The sequence below is a fragment of the Pholis gunnellus genome (assembly GCF_910591455.1).
Source record: "Pholis gunnellus genome assembly, chromosome: 6".
In the NCBI taxonomy this organism is placed as follows: Eukaryota; Metazoa; Chordata; class Actinopteri; order Perciformes; family Pholidae; genus Pholis; species Pholis gunnellus.
The window spans coordinates 21382917-21404370 of NC_136532.1; the positions used below are offsets into that span (position 1 = coordinate 21382917).

At 40.1% G+C, this 21454-nt stretch overlaps 4 protein-coding genes across 4 annotated transcripts in view; 3 read left to right on the forward strand and 1 right to left on the reverse strand.

The window, feature by feature from the left end:
• Positions 1–21454, reverse strand: part of naaladl1 (N-acetylated alpha-linked acidic dipeptidase like 1) — a gene marked incomplete at its 5' end in the record, with an annotated part of 68630 nt that overhangs the window by 37938 nt on the left and 9238 nt on the right. The window lies entirely within an intron of this gene.
• On the forward strand, positions 668–5016 carry LOC306697439 (uncharacterized protein). Its single transcript, XM_079161347.1, has 2 exons — positions 668–895; positions 2390–5016. The coding sequence occupies exons 1-2, from the start codon at positions 724–726 to the stop codon at positions 3979–3981; spliced, it is 1764 nt and encodes a 587-aa protein (XP_079017473.1). The 5' UTR covers positions 668–723; the 3' UTR covers positions 3982–5016.
• On the forward strand, positions 11292–15867 carry LOC306696905 (uncharacterized protein; the record flags this gene model as incomplete). The annotated part of the gene is made up of 2 exons (XM_079160631.1): positions 11292–11463; positions 13548–15867. The coding sequence occupies 2 exons, from the start codon at positions 11292–11294 to the stop codon at positions 15389–15391; spliced, it is 2016 nt and encodes a 671-aa protein (XP_079016757.1). The 3' UTR covers positions 15392–15867.
• On the forward strand, positions 16661–21055 carry LOC306697442 (uncharacterized protein). Its single transcript, XM_079161350.1, has 2 exons — positions 16661–16880; positions 19633–21055. Exons 1-2 carry the CDS (start codon positions 16709–16711, stop codon positions 20454–20456), a joined length of 996 nt encoding a protein of 331 aa, XP_079017476.1. The 5' UTR covers positions 16661–16708; the 3' UTR covers positions 20457–21055.

The following is a 21454-nucleotide window of genomic DNA, read 5'->3' on the forward strand; positions in this document are numbered from 1 at the left end:
AAAGTAAGATTTCATGGAAATTACTCATGAAATATTGAACATTAAAAAATAAAAATCAATTTGAAGGTATTTGTTCTTTGATTCTGCCTACTTTCATTTTATGTTACATATACTTTACAGGCAAATATTGTACTTTTTAGTCCACTACATTTATTTGACAGCTATAGTTATTTGCTGATTATGATTTTTATAAATCAAAATGTATAGTGCATTAAATATGATCTCTTGTTAAATGATGGGTCAGTGTGTGAACCTAGTAAAAATGAAAAAGCTCCACCATAGCTATCTGCATGAACAATATTACACTTATATATAAAATATATTTAAATAACACTTCCACTCAATCAACAAACCAGTTAATGTTCCTGCAGTCCTTGTATCTATAGACACATAGCTTTGACTTTCCTCTTATGGTGGATGGTGAGAATTACAGGCTTTCACGTGTTTCTCACGTTTTCCTTTTTCAACAACACAGGGCTGGTGGGTAGGATATAATAAATATGGTGTTTCAAACTCCCGTACAGTAGGCGGCGGTATGCACCTGCTATCAGTTTGATATCCACTATTCAAACTATTCAAACCGAGAGAAGAAGGAGAACTCCGTTCTTGCCTCACTCAGCGGAAGTGAACACAACACACTCCTTACATGTATGCACGTGCAGGGATATCCGGAAGACGAAACTGTTTTATTCAGATACATATTCTATTTGTTTTTACGCAACAATGTCTTCAGTTGAGTATTTGAGAGGGTTTGTTAACGAGCGACTATCTGCTGCTGCTGAAGAAATATTTGGTGTTTTTAAAAATGCGATTGTTGAGTACGAGGAAGAGATCGACCGTCAGAGCAAACTGTTGGATATCGTTTGGAAACCTGTAATAAAGTTACACAGGATAGGTGAGTACAACTTCATCATTTTAATACCACTAAACAGAGGAATGCAACTTAATCCAAATTGTTTAAATGTGTACTGGTATTAATCAATGCTGCATTCACGTGGATTCAGGCAGACAGTAGACAGCAAATCAGGTCATGTTAGATCAGTGATACTCAACTCGTGGGTCGCTGTCCTTTGCCTAAAAAACAAAATCCTGTGCTTTTATTTTGAAGGGGATTTTGTATGCAGCGGAGTGCAGTCTATTCACACTCCTTACAGTATTTTGCGTTAATGCCTATAAATGCTAATAGACACCTGCTATTTCACAGCACAGAAGAACACCCGCAAAGTTTGTTTTCATGTGCTAATAGAGCATGGCGAAACGCAAGTATGACACCGACTACATGAGATATGGATTTTCTTACATTAAGGGCAAAAGAGGGCAAAAACCTCCGTCTTTTGTGCAGCGATATTCTGGCACAAGAAAGCACGACGCCGTCAAAACTGAAGCGGCATTTGGAAACCAAACACCCTACTCTCAAAGATAAACCTGTTGAGTACTTTCGAAGACGACTTCAAGACCTGAGGAGATCACAAGAGTGTCTTACATGACCTGTAGCCAGGTAAGATAAGGCTGAAGGTCTTATCTTATCTTACCTGCAGCCATGGACATGGACGGGTTGGATCAATCCGCAGTAGATAAACTGAAAACTATACCTCTGTCGAATGACACTATAAGTAGACAAATTGATGACATCAAACAATAGATCACAGCTCGAATTTAGGCAAGTGGTCATTTTGCATTACAATTGGACGACTCTACAGACATAACAAACAAAGCAGTTTTACTCATTGACGTGAAACATGTGTGGGACTTACAGGAACAATTTCTCTGCACAAGAGAGCACCCTACACTACGACTGCAGAGGACATTTTCAGCTTAGGTTCAAACTGCACCTTCTTTTCATTAAATAAATTTGAGATGTTGAAAATGTCCCTCGATTTGGGTCGCGGCTTGCCATCAAGGGGTGATGGTGGGTCACGCAGCCAGACCAGTGTGTTAGATGAGAACAGGTTGGTAAAATCAGGTGAGGCAGACCGAAAATACCGGTAATGGTACACTTGTCGTCCAAAGTTTTAAAAAAAAAGTTCCCCCTTTTTGTCATGATGAGATATATTTGGTCCAACTATTTAGTGACTACTGTTTTATTTAATTATTCACAGACTGTAGCGTTGTATAGCTAAAAAATGTACTTTCTTTCAATAATATATTGCAAACTTAAGCAACTATCTCCAGTGTGAGGGAGCTACGTAACATTCGGTTGCAAATTCTATTTATTCCAATACCGATGCCAGTATTCTCTTCCGGGTTCACCTCATTTTACCGTCCTGTCCTCGTCCACTGTCATGATAGCCGGTGTGCTGTATGCCTGGTTTCATGTGAACGAACTGTTTGCATTTTCTTCTTCACCATCACTGTAGTATCCTATTTATGTTGCTCTCTGTCCCTCCAGAGCTCCCACAGCAACATGTCTGTAAGGAGGAGGAGGTTCTCTCTGACCAGCAGCTCTGTATTCAGGAGAGGAACTCCAGTCTGGACCAAGAGGACCCAGATCCTTCACAGATCAAAGAGGAACAGGAGGAACTCGAACTGGACCAAGAGGACCCAGATCCAACACAGATTAAAGAGGAACAGGAGGAACTCGAACTGAAGCAGGAGGGAGAGCAGCTTGAACTGCAGCAGGAGACTGAGACCTTCATGTTGACTCCTATTTATGAGGAAAGTAACCACACTGAACCAGAACCAACAAGGGACCACCAGCTCCTCTCCAACAACTCTCATGTAGCTGAGAGCCAAGATCAGAAAGGAAGCGAGCATGAAGACTCAGAATCAACTAGCGATTCAGAGCCAGAACCAAAGAAAAGACATCACGAAAACAGAAGTCACTGTAACAATATTAACAACTTGTCAAAGACTTGCAGTGATCCTCAAACAGGTAAATCACTTTTCCAATGTGACACGTGTGGAGAAGCTTTCAAGTTCAGGTCGCATTTCAACAAACACCTGAGAACACACTCAGAGGAGAAGTCACATTCTTGCAGCTTCTGTGAGAAAAGATTCAGTAAGATATCCTCATTGAAGGCTCATATAAAAATCCACACAAGTGACAAGCAGCATTCTTGCAAAACATGTGGAAAAGATTTTCAATGTAGTGGTCACCTGATAGAACACATGAGAACACACACAGGTAAGAAGCCGTTTTCTTGCCAAACATGTGGAAAAGATTTTGGACGTAGTGGTCACCTGATGGTCCACATGAGAACACACACAGGTGAGAAGCCGTATTCTTGCAAAACATGTGGAAAAGATTTTCGAGGTAGTGGTGACCTGATAGTCCACATGAGAACACACACAGGTGAGAAGCCGTATACTTGCAAAACATGTGGAAGAGATTTTCGAGGTAGTGGTCACCTGAAGGTCCACATGAGAACACACACAGGTGAGAAGCCATTTTCTTGCAAAACATGTGGAAAAGATTTTCGACGTAGTGGTCACCTGATGGTCCACATGAGAACACACACAGGTGAGAAGCCATTTTCTTGCAAAACATGTGGAAAAGATTTTGGATATAGCAGTCACTTGATAGTCCACATGAGAACACACACAGGTGAGAAGCCATATTCTTGCAAAACATGTGGACAAGAGTTCAGACACAGAGGTTCCATGTTGGTTCACATGAGAACACACACAGGTGAGAAGCCATATTCTTGCAAAACGTGTGGAAAAGATTTTGGACGTAGTAGTCACTTGATGGTCCACATGAGAATACACACAGGTGAGAAGCCATATTCTTGCAAAACGTGTGGAAAAGATTTTGGAAAAAGTAGTAACTTGATTATCCACATGAGAACACACACAGGTGAGAAGCCGTATTCTTGCAAAACGTGTGGAAAAGATTTTGGAAAAAGTAGTAACTTGATTATCCACATGAGAACACACACAGGTGAGAAGCCGTATTCTTGCAAAACATGTGGACAAGGGTTCAGATACAGAGGTGCCATTTTGGTTCACATGAGAAGAGCCCACACTGAGGAGGAGCCGTAACTCTGCAAGAGCTGCAGGAAGTGTTAGGTAAATAAATTTAATCAGAGCTTTATGTGCTAATTAGCGGAGTTGTGAGTTACAGGTTATGAAGGTTTAAAACTCCAAGCGGGGCGCTCTAGCACTCGCCTGTACAAAGGAATGAGAAAACTGTAACTCTGAAGGCCACGCTTGGGCAACTATACACTGATATCAAATCTTGGAGTAAACTGCCAGCTGAGAACAGTACGTACCACAGCTTGGGATAGCAAAACGTAGATTACACACTTTGGAGCCTGTTAGGCTAGGCTTTCACAACATACACACACACTGATGACGCATCGAAGGAGGATCCCGGACGAGAGCCGGTGCGAGCGGATATGCTCAGTGCTCCAACCAGGCCGTCGCTCTGCTAAAATCGATCCCGCCTGCACCTTGACTTTGACCAATGGCTCCTCTAAGGAGAACCTACAAAACTTACCGCGCTGCCATGTCCAAGCGCCTTTTCACGTTGCTCTCAATCGGAGAGGAACTGTTAGGACCGTGCACGTTTAACTGCTCGGCTAATATCTCTGTGATAAATAAAACTATTGCTTGAATCTAAGTAAACGCCTCGAACTCAATTCGTTAAGTTGTTTTTACACAACAGAAGACATACTGTGATTGGCATCAATTGTCAAGGCATAAACTCTACTGTATGTGTATGCTAATGTTGTAAGGCTTTGTGTAGTTATTGTGGGCAGGAAAGTGTAAATATGTAGTTTAGAAATCCGCGACGGTTTCGCGCCACAAGGTTAGCATTAGCATGTAAGCTAGCTACCGTACCGCGCTAAAGCGGGTTGTTGTTACCTGAGTGTTGTCTTGCAGGGATGTCTAACGTGACCTACTGTCACACAGTAATTATTTGGGCTCTCACACTGCTGTTAGTTACACAAAGTGTTAATATGTTTCAGTGCCTTGTGAATAAGTATATTTTGGAGAGTTAGCAGTTAGTTTATATGAAATGTTAACTTGTGAATATAAGAAAACTGAATGTTGTTTTTGAAGTAAAGAATCAGATCTGATCTGGAAGAACAACTGAACCGCTGGTGTCTTGGTGTTTGTTAAACTGTATCTGTGTCCTACAGAATTTTCCTTTTGTTGCTGTGGTCCCATTCCTGGGACCCGTAACACATACAGACAAGTAGCCTTGTATTTGCAAAATACATGGAAGACAGGTCAGTTCTGTTGTTCATAGTTCCTGCAAATATTTTACCAATTTGATTTTTCTTTTGTTTATAGAATGTATTTACTTCAGTAATCTGAGTAGATTGTGAACAGTGATGTTTAGGCTGAGAGCTTCTCTGTATTGTTGAGTCAGTCATTTTGTCATCAGTACAACAGACAACTTTTCTTTTTTGTCTACATTTCATTTATTTTAATGTATTTTGTAATCTCATCAACTTGATGAAATAGTTTTGGATTTTAGAGGTGGCACACAAACACAAATTGTAGATGGTGTGCTACATGGTGCTGTGAAAGAATCAGCCTCAGCAATAGTAAGGAAAAGTGAATGAACAGTAAGGATCAGGGCTCAAAGGGAAGTGAGCAACAAAATGCTCTTTTTTATCACATGTATGTATTATAACAATGAAGCGTTGGGAGGTGATGATTTAAGAATACCAGATTCACACTGAGGTCTAAAGCTTTACGTATATTCTGTTCATCAAGGCTGCAGATGTGTCTCACTGACCTCAAGAGTAAAAGTAGTCCTAGTGAAGAATAGTTATTCTACGAGTGAGTTCTACCATGTGAGAGGTGTTTCAATGTTTCATCTCACTGGCTGTAGATCGTTAATTAATGATTAATACCGTAGCTGATGGATACTGATGGTTTGATCAGTGGAGCTGCCTCATGTTGAACAAGCTGTGGTGGAATGTAACTACATTTACCTAAATACTGTATTGATGAACAACGTTTTGTCCTCAGATGGCTAAGATTTCATGGAAATTTCTCATGAAATATTGAACATTATAAAAGAAAAATCAATTTGAAGGTATTTGTACTTTGATTCTGCCTACTTTCATTTTATGTTACATATACTTTAAAGGCAAATATTGTACTTTTTAGTCCACTACATTTATTTGACAGCTATAGTTATTTGCTGATTAAGATTTTTATAAATCAAAATGTATAGTGAATTAAATATGATCTCTTGTTAAATGATGTGTCAGTGTGTGAACCTAGTAAAAATGAAATAGCTCCACCATTACTATCTGTAAGAACAATATACCACTTGTATATAAAATATATTTAAATAACACTTCCACTCAATCAATAAACCATGTAATGTTCCTTCAGCCTTTGTATCTATAGGCACATAGCTTTGACTTTCCTCTTATGGTGGATGATGAGAATTACAGGCTTTCACGTGTTTCTCACGTTTTCCTTTTTAAACAACACAGGGCTGGTGGGTAGGATATAATAAATATGGTGTTTCAAACTCCCGTTTAGTAGGCGGCGGTATGCACCTGCTATCAGTTTGTTATCCACTATTCAAACTGTTCAAACCGAGAGAAGAAGGAGCACAACATTAAAAAAGCGGAACAAATGAAAGCAACTCGCTTCTACAGTCGGAACTTTACAGTGTAACATTCAGCAGAAGTAAACAACACAGCCGTTTGCAGCGTTCGCTGCTCGCCAGTGTGGAGTTGGCTGGTAAACGTATATGTAGTCGCTGCGGAGATAATTATTCCATTTGAGAGTAAACAACAATGTCGTCAGTTGAGTATTTGAGAGAGTTTGTCAACGAGCGACTATCTGCTGCTGCTGAAGAAATATTCAGAGTTTTTGAGAAAACTATCTTCGAGTACAAGAAAGAGATCGACCGTCAGAGCAAACTGTTGGATATCGTTTGGAAACCTGTAATACAGTTACACAGGATAGGTGAGTAAAACTTCATCATTTCAATTCCACTAACAGAGGAATGCCACTTAATCCAAATTGTTTAAATGTGTACTGGTATTAATCAATGCTGCATTCACGTGGATTCAGGCACATACCTGCAAACTCGTCGCTTTTCTGCGAAATTCGCCGCTTTGAATCAAAATATATCATCCACGCGAATCGTGTCGATCCGAATAGTTTTTTTTGGGGGGGGGGGGGGTCAACTGTCCACCCAGCGTTTCTCTGATTGTCGTGATCTTTGCAAGAGAACATCTTTGAAGTCTCGAGTCTTGGCCAATCGGCGTTAAGATGTCTACACCGGCTTCATTTCCCTCCGTCAATGTCCCATTATGTTCCGTTACAGTTCAGACTTGCTGGGTTAAGAATAACGTGCACTGAATGCGGAACTTTGTCGACTGTTATCGTTCGTCATTATCGCGGTTTGGGAGGAAAAAACGTAACGTGATGAAACATGCGGGTCAGATACTGATGAGATGATGAGGTCAAAGAGCTTCAGGAAGAGGAGGCTGTTTGTGTTGCGCAGCTTGACGCAGGGCTGAGATGTGAAGGAGCTGGGCCTGGCTAAAGGTGGAGGTCTAAACAGACGTGAGTACAGCTTTCCGCTGTCAGTGTTTTTGAATACATTGATAAGGCAGGGTATGCTGAATGCAGCCTCTGCTCCAAGGAGATGAACTACAGCAACAAGGGCTCACGTGCCCTCTGATCACACTGCCAGACACTGTTCATTGTAATGACCACAGCCAGTGTACTTCCAGTGCCACAGCAGTTGCTCCCAAGGGCCCTGAAGTAATGAGTGTTAAGGAGCCTGTACCTTCATCTCAGCGGGTTGCTAATGCAGAGGTGTGTATAGATTACAGCTATTATTCTACTCTTGATTAACTAATGTAGCCAGGGTAGATTATCATTTTAATTTAAATAATTCAACTGGATTGAATGCATATTAATTGCAAATAGAAGATAGGCCACAATTCTAACAGCTGTACAGTAACAGTAGAAGTTAATAGTAAGCCATACAGTAACAGGGTTTAATGAAATTTAATCACTTTATTTTGTATAGGCGATGGTTCTCGCTATCTTTGTTTTTATATGACTACAACTTTTGAAAATGAGACCTCGGTCTATATGTATTTTGTCTAAATAAAGGTTAATAATAATAGAGCTGAAATACCGATTAACCACTGAATAATAAAGTCGTTTTTTGCTTAAAGTAAATGTCCTATCACTCAATTTTCTTCTCAGAGTAAACCATTATGCTACATTTTAAAAATCATTTTTTTTAACACCTTTTCACCTCTGAGTTTACAGGTATGCAGGCAGATGGTAGACAGCAAATCAGATTTTTTTCGCATGATGGAATAAGATATATTTGATTCAACTATTTAGTGACTACTGTTTTATTTAATTATTCACAGACTGTAGCGTTATATAGCTAAAAAAATTAGCTTTCTCTTAATAATCTTTTGCAACTATCTCCAGTGTGAGGGAGCTACGTAACATTCGGTTGCAAATTCTATTTAATCCAAAACCGGTGCCGGTATTCTCTTCCGGGGTCTTCTACGTGACACACGTTTGCACAAAACAGGCTCCAAAGACGATTATGTGTTTTTTTTTACCGACTTTATTATTTCAAAGGAAGAGCAACGTGCTCCCTTCCTGTTTCAACACATAAACAACAAGCGACGTTTCAAACTCGAGTGGACTCGTTTCGTTTAAAGACTCTCCAACGTGGAATCCGGTATGTTTTGACCATAGACTGTAAATGAGAAGGTTTGACACTTTAATGAAAAACTAAACAATGCAGCATTCACGAGAACAGCTACGTGTTCTCTTTCTATTGTCAACAGCTGCCATAACTACGACAACAACAGACTTATTCGGCTGAAAGTCGCCAGTTAACATGGTCCCTTGTTAAACCGTAACACCGGTATTGTCTTCTGGGTTCACCTCATTTTACCGTCCTGTCCTCGTCCACTGCCATGATAGCCGGTGTGCTGTATGCCTGGTTTCATGTGAATGCACTGTTTGCATTTTCTTCTTCACCATCACTGTCGTATCCTATTTATGTTGCTCTCTGTCCCTCCAGAGATCCCACAGCAACATGTCTGTAAGGAGGAGGAGGTTCTCTCTGACCAGCAGCTCTGTATTCAGGACAGGAACTCCAGTCTGGACCAAGAGGACCCTGATCCTCCACAGATCAAAGAGGAACAGGAGGAACTCTGCACCATTCAGGAGGGAGAGCAGCTTGAACTGAAGCAGGAGACTGAGACCTTCATGTTGACTCCTATTTATGAGGAAAGTAACCACACTGAACCAGAACCAACAACAGACCACCAGCTCCTCTCCAACAACTCTCATGTAGCTGAGAGCCAAGATCAGAAAGGAAGCGAGCATGAAGACTCAGAATCAACTAGCAATTCAGAGCCAGAACCAAAGAAAAGACATCACGAAAACAGAAGTCACTGTAACAATATTAACAACTTGTTGAAGACTTGCAGTGATCCTCAAACAGGTAAATCACTTTTCCAATGTGACAAGTGTGGAGAAGCTTTCAAGTTCAGGTCACATTTTGACAAATACCTGAGAACCCACTCAGATGAGAAGTCACATTCTTGCAGCTTCTGTGAGAAAAGATTCAGTAAGATATCCTCATTGAAGGCTCATAAAAAAATCCACACAAGTGAGAAGCCGTATCCTTGCAAAACATGTGGAAAAGATTTTCAATATAGTTGTCAACTGATTGCCCACATGAGAACACACACAGGTGAGAAGCCGTTTTCTTGCAAAACATGTGGACAAGAGTTCAGAATCAGAGGTTCCATGTTGGTTCACATGAGAACACACACAGGTGAGAAGCCGTATTCTTGCAAAACATGTGGACAAGAGTTCAGAGTCAGAGGTTCCATGTTGGTTCACATGAGAACACACACAGGTGAGAAGCCGTATTCATGCAAAATATGTGGAAAAGATTTTGGATATAGTTGTCACCTGATAGAACACATGAGAACACACACAGGTGAGAAGCCGTTTTCTTGCAAGACATGTGGAAAAGATTTTCGACATAGTAGTAGCTTGATTGTCCACATGAGAACACACACAGGTGAGAAGCCGTATTCTTGCAAAACATGTGGACAAGAGTTCAGATACAGAGATTCCATGTTGGTTCACATGAGAAGAGCCCACACTGGGGAGGAGCTGTAACTCTGCAAGACCTGCAGGAAGACATACTGTGATTGTCATCAATTGTCAAGGCATAAAAGATTGCATACAGACAAGTAGCCTTGTATTTGCAAAATACATGGGAGACAATTCAGTTCTTGAGTTCATAGTTCCTGCAAATGTTTGACCAATTTGATTTTTAGAATGTATTTACTTCAGTAATCTGAGTAGATTGTGAACAGTGATGTTTAGGCTGAGAGCCTCTCTGTTTTGTTGAGTCAGTCATTTTGTCATCAGTACAATAGACAACTTTTCTTTTTTGTCTACGTTTCATTTATTTTATATTTTTATCTATTTTCTAATCTCATCAACTTGATGAAATTGTGTTGGATTTCAGAAGTGGCACACAAATTGTAGATGGTGTGCTACATGGTGCTGTGAAAGAATCAGCCTCAGCAATAGTAAGGAAAAGTGAATGAACAGTAAGGATCAGGGCTCAAAGGGAAGTGAGCAACAAAATGCTCTCTTTTGATCTCACGTTTGTATTCTAACAATAAAGCGTTGGTTTACAGGCAAATATTGTACTTCATAGTCTACTACATTTATTTGACAGTTATAGTTTTTAGCTCATTAAGATTTTTATGAACCAAAATGTATAGTGCATTAAATATGATCTCTTGTTAAATGATGTGTCAGTGTGTGAACCTAGTAAAAATTAAATAGCTCCACCATAACTATCTGCATGAACAATATTACACTTATATATAAAATATATTTAAATAACACTTCCACTCAATCAACAAACCAGTTAATGTTCCTGCATCCCTTGTATCTATAGGCACATAGCTTTGACTTTCCTCTTATGGTGGATGGTGAGAATTACAGGCTTTCACGTGTTTCTCACGTTTTCCTTTTTCAACAACACAGGGCTGGTGGGTAGGATATAATACATATGGTGTTTCAAACTCCCGTTTATTAGGCGGCGGTATGCACCTGCTATCAGTTTGATATCCACCAATCAAACTATTCAAACCGAGAGAAGAAGGAGCACATTAAAAAAGCGGAACGAAGAAAAGCAACTCGCTTCCACAGTCGGAACTTCACAGTGTGACATCCAGCGGAAGTAAACAACACAGCCGTTTGCAGTGTGAGCTCGCGGCACGTTTGGAGTTGGCTGGTGAACGATATGTAGTCATTGCGGAGGTAATTATTCTATTTGAGAGTAAACAACAATGTCGTCAGTTGAGTATTTGAGAGAGTTTGTTAACGAGAGACTATCTGCTGCTGCTGAAGAAATATTCAGAGTTTTTGAGAAAACTATCTTCGAGTACAAGGAAGAGATCGACCGTCAGAGCAAACTGTTGGATATCGTTTGGAAACCTGTAATAACGTTACACAGGATAGGTGAGTACAACTTCATCATTTTAATACCACTAAACAGGAATGCCACTTAATCCAAATTGTTTAAATGTGTACTGGTATTATTCAATGCTGCATTCACGTGGATTCAGGCACATACCTGCAAACTCGTCGCTTTTCTGCGAAATTCGCCGCTTTGAATCAAAATATATCATCCACGCGAATCGTGTAGATCCGAATAGTTTTTTTTGGGAGGCGGGTGTCAGCCATCCAGCCAGCGTTTCTCCGATTGTCTTGATCTTTGCAAGAGAACATCTTTGATGTATCTAGTCTTGGCCAATGAGCGTTAAGATGTCTACATTGGCTTCATTTCCCTCCGTTAATGTCCCGTTACAGTTCAGACTTGCTGGGTTAAGGATAACGTGCACTGAATACGGAACTTTGTCGACTGTTATCGTTCGTCATTATCGCGGTTCGGGAGAAAAAAACGTAACGTGATGAAACATGCGGGCCAGATACTGATGAGATGATGAGGTCAAAGAGCTTCAGGAAGAGGAGGCTGTTTGTGTTGCGCAGCTTGACGCAGGGCTGAGATGTGAAGGAGCTGGGCCTGGCTAAAGGTGGAGGTCTAAACAGACGTGAGTACAGCTTCCCGCTGTCAGTGTTTTTAAATACATTGATAAGGCAGGGTATGCTGAATGCAGCCTCTGCTCCAAGGAGATGAACTACAGCAACAAGGGCTCACGTGCCCTCTGATCACACTGCCAGACACTGTTCACTGTAATGACCACAGCCAGTGTACTTCCAGTGCCACAGCAGTTGCTCCCAAGGGCCCTGAAGTAATGAGTGTTAAGGAGCCTGTACCTTCATCTCAGCGGGTTGCTAATGCAGAGGTGTGTATAGATTACAGCTATTATTCTACTCTTGATAAACTACCGTAGCCAGAGTAGATTATCGTTTTAATTTAACTGGATTGAATTCATATTAATTGCAAATAGAAGATGGGCCACAATTCTAACAGCGGTACAGTAACAGTAGAAGTTAATAGTAAGCCATACAGTAACAGGGTTTAATGAAAACTAATCATTTTATTTTGTATAGGCGATGGTTCTCGCTATCTTTGTTTTTATATGACTACAACTTTTGAAAATGAGACCTCGGTCTATATGTATTTTGTCTAAATAAAGGTTAATAATAATAGAGCTGAAATACCGATTAACCACTGAATAATAAAGTCGTTTTTTGCTTAAAGTAAATGTCCTATCACTCAATTTTCTTCTCAGAGTAAACCATTATGCTACATTTTAAAAATCATTTTTTTAACACCTTTTCACCTCTGAGTTTACAGGTATGCAGGCAGATGGTAGACAGCAAATCAGATCTTTCTGGCATGATGGAATAAGATATATTTGATTCAACTATTTAGTGACTACTGTTTTATTTAATTATTCACAGACTGTAGCGTTATATAGCTAAAAAAATTAGCTTTCTCTTAATAATCTTTTGCAACTATCTCCAGTGTGAGGGAGCTACGTAACATTCGGTTGCAAATTCTATTTAATCCAAAACCGGTGCCGGTATTCTCTTCCGGGGTCTTCTACGTGACACACGTTTGCACAAAACGGGCTCCAAAGACGATTATGTGTTTGTTTTACCAACTTTAATATTTCAAAGGAAGAGCAACGTGCTCCCTTCCTGTTTCAACACATAAACAACAAGCGACGTTTCAAACTCGAGTGGACTCGTTTCGTGTAAAGACTCTCCAACGTGGAATCCGGTATGTTTTGACCATAGACTGTAAATGAGAAGGTTTGACACTTTAATGAAAAACTAAACAATGCAGCATTCACGAGAACAGCTACGTGTTCTCTTTCTATTGTCAACAGCTGCCATAACTACGACAACAACAGACTTATTCGGCTAAAAGTCGCCAGTTAACATGGTCCCTTGTTAAACCGTAACACCGGTATTGTCTTCCGGGTTCACTTCATTTTACCGTCCTGTCCTCGTCCACTGCCATGATATCCGGTGTGCTGTATGCCTGGTTTCATGTGAATGAATGCACTGTTTGCATTTTCTTCTTCACCATCACAGTCGTATCCTATTTATGTTGCTCTCTGTCCCTCCAGAGCTCCCACAGCAACATGTCTGTAAGGAGGAGGAGCTTCTCTCTGACCAGCAGCTCTGTATTCAGGAGAGGAACTCCAGTCTGGACCAAGAGGACCCAGATCCTTCACAGATCAAAGAGGAACAGGAGGAACTCGAACTGGACCAAGAGGACCCAGATCCTCCACAGATTAAAGAGGAACAGGAGGAACTCTGCACCAGTCAGGAGGGAGAGCAGCTTGAACTGCAGCAGGAGAGTGAGACCTTCATGTTGACTCCTATTTATGAGGAAAGTAACCACACTGAACCAGAACCAACAAGAGACCACCAGCTCCTCTCCAACAACTCTCATGTAGCTGAGAGCCAAGATCAGAAAGGAAGCGAGCATGAAGACTCAGAATCAACTAGCGATTCAGAGCCAGAACCAAAGAAAAGACATCACGAAAACAGAAGTCACTGTAACGATATTAACAACTTGTCAAAGACTTACAGTGATCCTCAAACAGGTAAATCACTTTTCCAATGTGACGCGTGTGGAGAAGCTTTCAAGTTCAGGTCGTATTTAAACAAACACCTGAGAACCCACTCAGAGGAGAAGTCACATTCTTGCACCTTCTGTGAGAAAAGATTCAGTAAGATATCCTCATTGAAGGCTCATGTAAAAATCCACACAAGTGACAAGCAGCATTCTTGCAAAATATGTGGAAAAGATTTTGGACGTAGTGGTCACCTCATGGTCCACATGAGAACACACACAGGTGAGAAGCCGTATTCTTGCAAAACATGTGGAAAAGATTTTGGACGTAGTGGTCACCTGATGGTCCACATGAGAACACACACAGGTGAGAAGCCGTTTTCTTGCCAAACATGTGGAAAAGATTTTGGACATAGTGGTCACCTGATGGTCCACATGAGAACACACACAGGTGAGAAGCCGTATTCTTGCAAAACATGTGGAAAAGATTTTGGACGTAGTAGTGACTTGATGGTCCACATGAGAACACACACAGGTGAGAAGCCGTATCTTTGCAAAACATGTGGAAAAGATTTTCGAGGTAGTGGTGACCTGATGGTCCACATGAGAACACACACAGGTGAGAAGCCGTATTCTTGCAAAACATGTGGAAAAGATTTTCGAGGTAGTGGTCACCTGAAGGTCCACATGAGAACACACACAGGTGAGAAGCCATTTTCTTGCAAAACATGTGGAAAAGATTTTCGACGTAGTGGTGACCTGATGGTCCACATGAGAACACACACAGGTGAGAAGCCGTATCTTTGCAAAACATGTGGAAAAGATTTTCGAGGTAGTGGTGACCTGATGGTCCACATGAGAACACACACAGGTGAGAAGCCTTATTCTTGCAAAACATGTGGAAAAGATTTTGGACGTTGTGATCACCTGATGGTCCACATGAGAACACACACAGGTGAGAAGCCTTATTCTTGCAAAACATGTGGAAAAGATTTTGGACGTAGCAGTGACTTGATGGTCCACATGAGAACACACACTGGTGAGAAGCCTTATTCTTGCAAAACATGTGGAAAAGATTTTGGACGTAGCAGTGACTTGATGGTCCACATGAGAACACACACAGGTGAGAAGCCGTATTCCTGCAAAACATGTGGAAAAGATTTTCGAGTTAGTGGTCACTTGATGGTCCACATGAGAACACACACAGGTGAGAAGCCGTATTCTTGCAAAACATGTGGAAAAGATTTTCGAGGTAGTGGTCACTTGATGGTCCACATGAGAACACACACAGGTGAGAAGCCGTATTCTTGCAAAACATGTGGACAAGAGTTCCGATATAGAGGTGCTATATTGGTTCACATGAGAAGAGCCCACACTGAAGAGGAGCCGTAACTCTGCAAGAGCTGCAGGAAGACATACTGTGATTGGCATTAATTGTCAAGGCATAAAAGATTGCATACAGACAAGTAGCCTTGTATTTGCAAAATACATGGGAGACAATTCAGTTCTTGTGTTCATAGTTCCTGCAAATGTTTGACCAATTAGACTTTTCTTTTGTTTTTAGAATGTATTTACTTCAGTAATCTGAGTAGATTGTGAACAGTGATGTTTAGGCTGAGAGCCTCTCTGTATTGGTGAGTCAGTCATTTTGTCATTAGTACAACAGACAACTTTTTTTTTTTGTCTACATTTCATTTATTTTATATTTTTATCTATTTTGTAATCTCATCAACTTGATGAAATTGTTTTGTTTTTTAGAGGTGGCACACAAACACAAATTGTAGATGGTGTGCTACATGGTGCTGTGAAAGAATCAGCCTCAGTAATAGTAAGGAAAAGTGAATGAACAGTAAGGATCAGGGCTCAAAGGGAAGTGAGCAACAAAATGCTCTTTTTTAATCTCATGTTTGTATTCTAACAATAAAGCATTGGTTTACAGACAAATATTGTACTTTATAGTCCACTACATTTATTTGACAGTCATAGTTTTTTGCTGATTAAGATTTTTATAAATCAAAATGTATAGTGTATTAAATATGATCTCTTGTTAAATGATGTGTCAGTGTGTGAACCTAGTAAAAATGAAATAGCTCCACCATAACTATCTGCATGAACAATATTACACTTATATATAAAAGATATTTAAATAACACTTCCACTCCATCAACAAACCAGTTAATGTTCCTGCATCCCTTGTATCTATAGGCACATAGATTTGACTTTTCCTCTTATGGTGGATGGTGAGAATTACAGGCTTTCACGTGTTTCTCACGTTTTCCTTTTTAAACAACACAGGGCTGGTGGGTAGGATATAATAAATATGGTGTTTCAAACTCCCGTACAGTAGGCGGCGGTATGCACCTGCTATCAGTTTGATATCCACTATTCAAACCGAGAGAAGATGAGCACAACTTTAAAAAAGCGGAACGAAAGAAAGTAACTCGCTTGCTTTTGTTTTGTTTTGTTTTGTAAGGGGATAGGGTACTCTGGTCCACACTTCACTACAGTAGGTGGCGGGAATGCACCGTTCACTGGATGCCATCCGCCATAAAATTTAAAAGAAGAAGAAGTCGGAATTTAACAGTGTGACATCCAGCGGAAGTAAACCACAGCGGCTTGCAGCGTTCGCTGGTCGCACGTTTGGAGTTGGCTGGAAAACGATATCGTAGTCATTGCGGAGGTAATTATTCCATTTGAGCGTAAACAACAATGTCGTCAGTTGAGTATTTGAGAGAGTTTGTCAACGAGAGACTATCTGCTGCTGCTGAAGAAATATTTGGATTTTTTGAAAAAACTATCTTCGAGTACAAGGAAGAGATCGACCGTCAGAGCAAACTGTTGGATGTCGTTTGGAAACCTGTAATAAAGTTACACAGGATAGGTGAGTACAACTTCATCATTGTTGGAATGCTGATTCGGGAATCCAAGTATTGTTCTTCGAATCTTTATTGTTGGAATGCTGTTAAGTATTGAACTCATGAACTCCAACCAACTGCTCCATTAGACTCTATGTTAAATCTGACCACTAATTTCCTCAAGAAAGCAGACAGTACCAGTTTTGTATATTGCGCTGGAGCTCACATTTTTAACACCACAAACATAAAAAACACTTTACCGTTTTTGCCAGAGTCTTATCTCTCTCACGGTATCCATATTTTATATATTAGTCTCATGGTTTTGATATAAAGGGCAGATGTTTGACAGGTAGTTCTGTTGAAAATCACTGTTCACTCTAATCTCTCACACAGGTGCTCCAATCACCAACCAGTGACACACATGCACCCAAGTACACAGGTGTTTATATGAGCTCATTAGTGATGTTGATAAACACACAGAGGAGCTGAGACACACACTTATAGATATAGGACTCCCCCCCCCCCCCCCCCACACACACACCATATTAAAATAAAAGCCCTACAGAATGAATTCTAACTGACATGCTTGTGATGGAGCCTGTCATTTAATAACCTCTGTTTATGTGTCATACATTCTGATTCTGTCTCCTCTCGTCCTTTCTCCCCCACCCAGCCCCACCCGTTCAAAATAAAAGCCCCATGGATTAACTGTATTTAAACATTAAGCTCAAAATTAGGCATTTTTGTTGAAATAATGAATGCTCTTACTAATACTGCGACAACTACTACTACTACTACTACTGCTAATATTTATAGTATTACTACTACTTCTACTACAACTTTTGCTGTTGCTACTATTACTACTACTGCTACTGCTATTACTGCTACCATCACTATTATTACTACCACTACTGCTATTATTACTTATACTACAACTGCTACTACTGTTACTTCAAATACTGCCATTACTACTACTTCTTCCACTACTACTACTGTTAAATTAAATACTACGACCACTACTACAGCTATTACTACGACTACTGATACTATTACTTCTACTACTTCTAATTACTAATACTTCTACTACTACTAATACTTCTACTACAACTTCTACTGCTATTGCAAATATCACTACTGCTAGTACTAGTACTTATTCTAATGCTACTAATACTTCCACTGCTAATAATACTTCTACTACTACTAATATCACTACTGCTGACATTTTTTTTAAGCTACAGAAACCATTCGAATGTCAAAATGTTCAGCTCTTTCAGGAGAGGGGTGAAATGATTTTTCATATTTGTAATCTTTAAACTTTTTGAATCTAGCTTTTTGCAAACATTTTTTTGAATGGGAACTCTATGGAGAAAATCTTCAAATCCTGTTAAACTTCTTCAACTTTCAAAGCCTTCTCTTTCCTCATTCTTTCAACTACAGACACCATAGTTAGACATTTCAACTAGAAGGGTTTTCAGCAGTGCACTTTAAATGCTTTCGGGCTTCAACATTTTTCAGACGGGTAGTCTCCCATTTCTTAATTTTCAGCAATTTTTTTTACAATTCATTTCAGCAGGAAATGCATTTTCTAGTTTTAATACCACTAAACCGAGGAATTCCACTTAATCCAAATTGTTTAAATGTGCACTGGTATTAATCAAGAGCAGAGGGCCGTCAGATCAACTTGTGACCACACTGCTCGTTTACCATGGAGCACTCTGCCGTGCACTTCAGAGCACTTTAGATTACAGCTGGTTTCTGAAACAAGTGGGCGCCTTTTTGAAATCTGACAATTCAAAACGTCTTTGTATCTCTGCAAATTAACGAGGCAGATGTTTGTGTTGTTGCCATGAGGTGAAAATACACAATGTGGACATAACGCATCATAGCAAACAAGAAAAGAAAAGCCATGAAATTAAGAATTTAACCAGCCAAGAACACAGATGTCAAACAGTTGAGTTCATTTGAGTTTCATAAATGAAAGAAATAATCACATTTAATTTGGCTCTCATAACATCACAATATGTAATATACGATGGGATTATTTGTGTCCAGCTTAATATTGACCAGGTTGAATGGTCGTCCTTAAAACTGTATATTGTGTGGAAAGCCGATGGCCTCTCTCTAAACCATGGCTCGGTTTCTTCTTGAGTGTGCCCACCATGTATTACATATTGTGATGCTATGTGGCTCTGCTCTGAAGTACACGGCAGAGTGCTCCATGGTAAACGCGCAGTGCTACAGAGTTCTTCTACGTGACACATGTTTGCACAGAACAGGCTCCAAAGACGATTATGTGGGTTTTTTTTACGAACTTTATTATTTCGAAGGAAGAGCAACGTGCTCCCTTCCTGTTTCAACACATAAACAACAAGCGACGTTTAAAACTCGAGTGAACTCGTTTTGTCAAAAGATGCTCCAACGTGGAATCCGGTATGTTTTGACCATAGACTGTAAATGAGAAGGTTTGACACTGTATTGCAAAACTAAACAATGCGGCATTCACGAAAACAGCTACGTGTTCCCTTCCTATTTTCAACAGCTGCCGTAACTACGACAACAACAGACGCATTTGGCTGAAAGTCGCCAGTTAACATGGTCCCTTGTTAAACTGTAACACCGGTATTCTCTTCCGGGTTCACCTCATTTTACCGTCCTGTCCTCGTCCACTGTCATGATATCCGGTGTGCTGTATGCCTGGTTTCATGTGAATGAACTGTTTGCATTTTCTTCTTCACCATCACTGTAGTATCCTATTTATGTTGCTCTCTGTCCCTCCAGAGCTCCCACAGCAACATGTCTGTAAGGAGGAGGAGGTTCTCTCTGACCAGCAGCTCTGTATTCAGGAGAGGAACTCCAGTCTGGACCAAGAGGACCCAGATCCTCCACAGATCAAAGAGGAACAGGAGGAACTCTGCACCAGTCAGGAGGGAGAGCAGCTTGAACTGAAGCAGGAGACTGAGACCTTCATGTTGACTCCTATTTATGAGGAAAGTAACCACACTGAACCAGAACCAACAAGAGACCACCAGCTCCTCTCCAACAACTCTCATGTAGCTGAGAGCCAAGATCAGAAAGGAAGCGAGCATGAAGACTCAGAATCAACTAGCGATTCAGAGCCAGAACCAAAGAAAAGTCATCACGAAAACAGAAGTCACAGAATCCACACAAGTGACAAGCCATTTTCTTGCAAAACATGTGGACAAGAGTTCAGACACAAAGGTTCCATGTTGGTTCACATGAGAACACACACGGGTGAGAAGCCGTATCCTTGCAAAACATGTGGAAAAGATTTTCGACGTAGTGGTCAGCTGATTTCCCACATGAGAACACACACAGGTGAGAAGCCGTATTCTTGCAAAACATGTGGAAAAGATTTTGGACGTAGTGGTCAGCTGATTTCCCACATGAGAACACACACAGGTGAGAAGCCGTATCCTTGCAAAACATGTGGAAAAGATTTTCGACGTAGTGGTCAGCTGATTTCCCACATGAGAACACACACAGGTGAGAAGCCGTTTTCTTGCAAAACATGTGGAAAAGATTTTGGACATAGTAGTCACCTGATTGTCCACATGAGAAGACACACAGGTGAGAAGCCATAGTCTTGCAAAACATGTGGACAAGAGTTCAGACACAGATGTGCTATGTTGGTTCACATGAGAAGAGCCCACACTGGGGAGGAGCTGTAACTCTGCAAGAGCTGCAGGAAGACATACTGTGATTGGCATCAATTGTCAAGGCATAAAAGATTGCATACAGACAAGTAGTCTTGTATTTGCAAAATACATGGAAGACAGTTCAGTTCTGTTGTTCATAGTTCCTGCAAATGTTTGACCAATTTGATTTTTCTTTTGTTTTTAGAATGTATTTACTTCAGTAATCCGAGTAGATTGTGAACAGTGATGTTTAGGCTGAGAGCCTCTCTGTTTTGGTGAGTCAGTCATTTTGTCATCAGTACAATAGACAACTTTTCTTTTTTGTCTACATTTCATTTATTTTATAATTTTATGTATTTTGTAATCTCATCAACTTGATGAAATAGTTTTGGTTTTTAGAGGTGGCACACAAACATAAATTGTAGATGGTGTGCTACATGGTGCTGTGAAAGAATCAGCCTCAGCAATAGTAAGGAAAAGTAAGATTTCATGGAAATTACACATGAAATATTGAACATTAAAAAATAAAAATCAATTTGAAGGTATTTGTTCTTTGATTCTGCCTACTTTCATTTTATGTTACATATACTTTACAGGCAAATATTGTACTTTTTAGTCCACTACATTTATTTGACAGCTATAGTTATTTGCTGATTAAGATTTTTATAAACCAAAATGTATCGTGTATTAAATATAATCTCTTGTTCAATGATGTGTCAGTGTGAACCTAGTAAAAATGAAATAGCTCCACCATAGCTATCTGCAAGAACAATATAACACTTATATATAAAAGATATTTGAATAACACTTCCACTCAATCATCAAACCAGTTAATGTTCCTGCATCCCTTGTATCTATAGACACATAGCTTTGACTTTTCTCTTATGGTGGATGGTGAGAATTACAGGCTTTCACGTGTTTCTCACGTTTTCCTTTTTCAACAA

Excerpts from the sequence above, each read along its gene's own strand:
- LOC306697439 (XM_079161347.1), top strand. The coding sequence starts at position 724 with ATGTCTTCAGTTGAGTATTTGAGAGGGTTTGTTAACGAGCGACTATCT. Across the intron at positions 896-2,389 it reads AATAAAGTTACACAGGATAG|AGCTCCCACAGCAACATGTC; the intron begins GTGAGTACAACT and ends CTGTCCCTCCAG.
- LOC306697442 (XM_079161350.1), top strand. The coding sequence starts at position 16,709 with ATGTCGTCAGTTGAGTATTTGAGAGAGTTTGTCAACGAGAGACTATCT. Across the intron at positions 16,881-19,632 it reads AATAAAGTTACACAGGATAG|AGCTCCCACAGCAACATGTC; the intron begins GTGAGTACAACT and ends CTGTCCCTCCAG.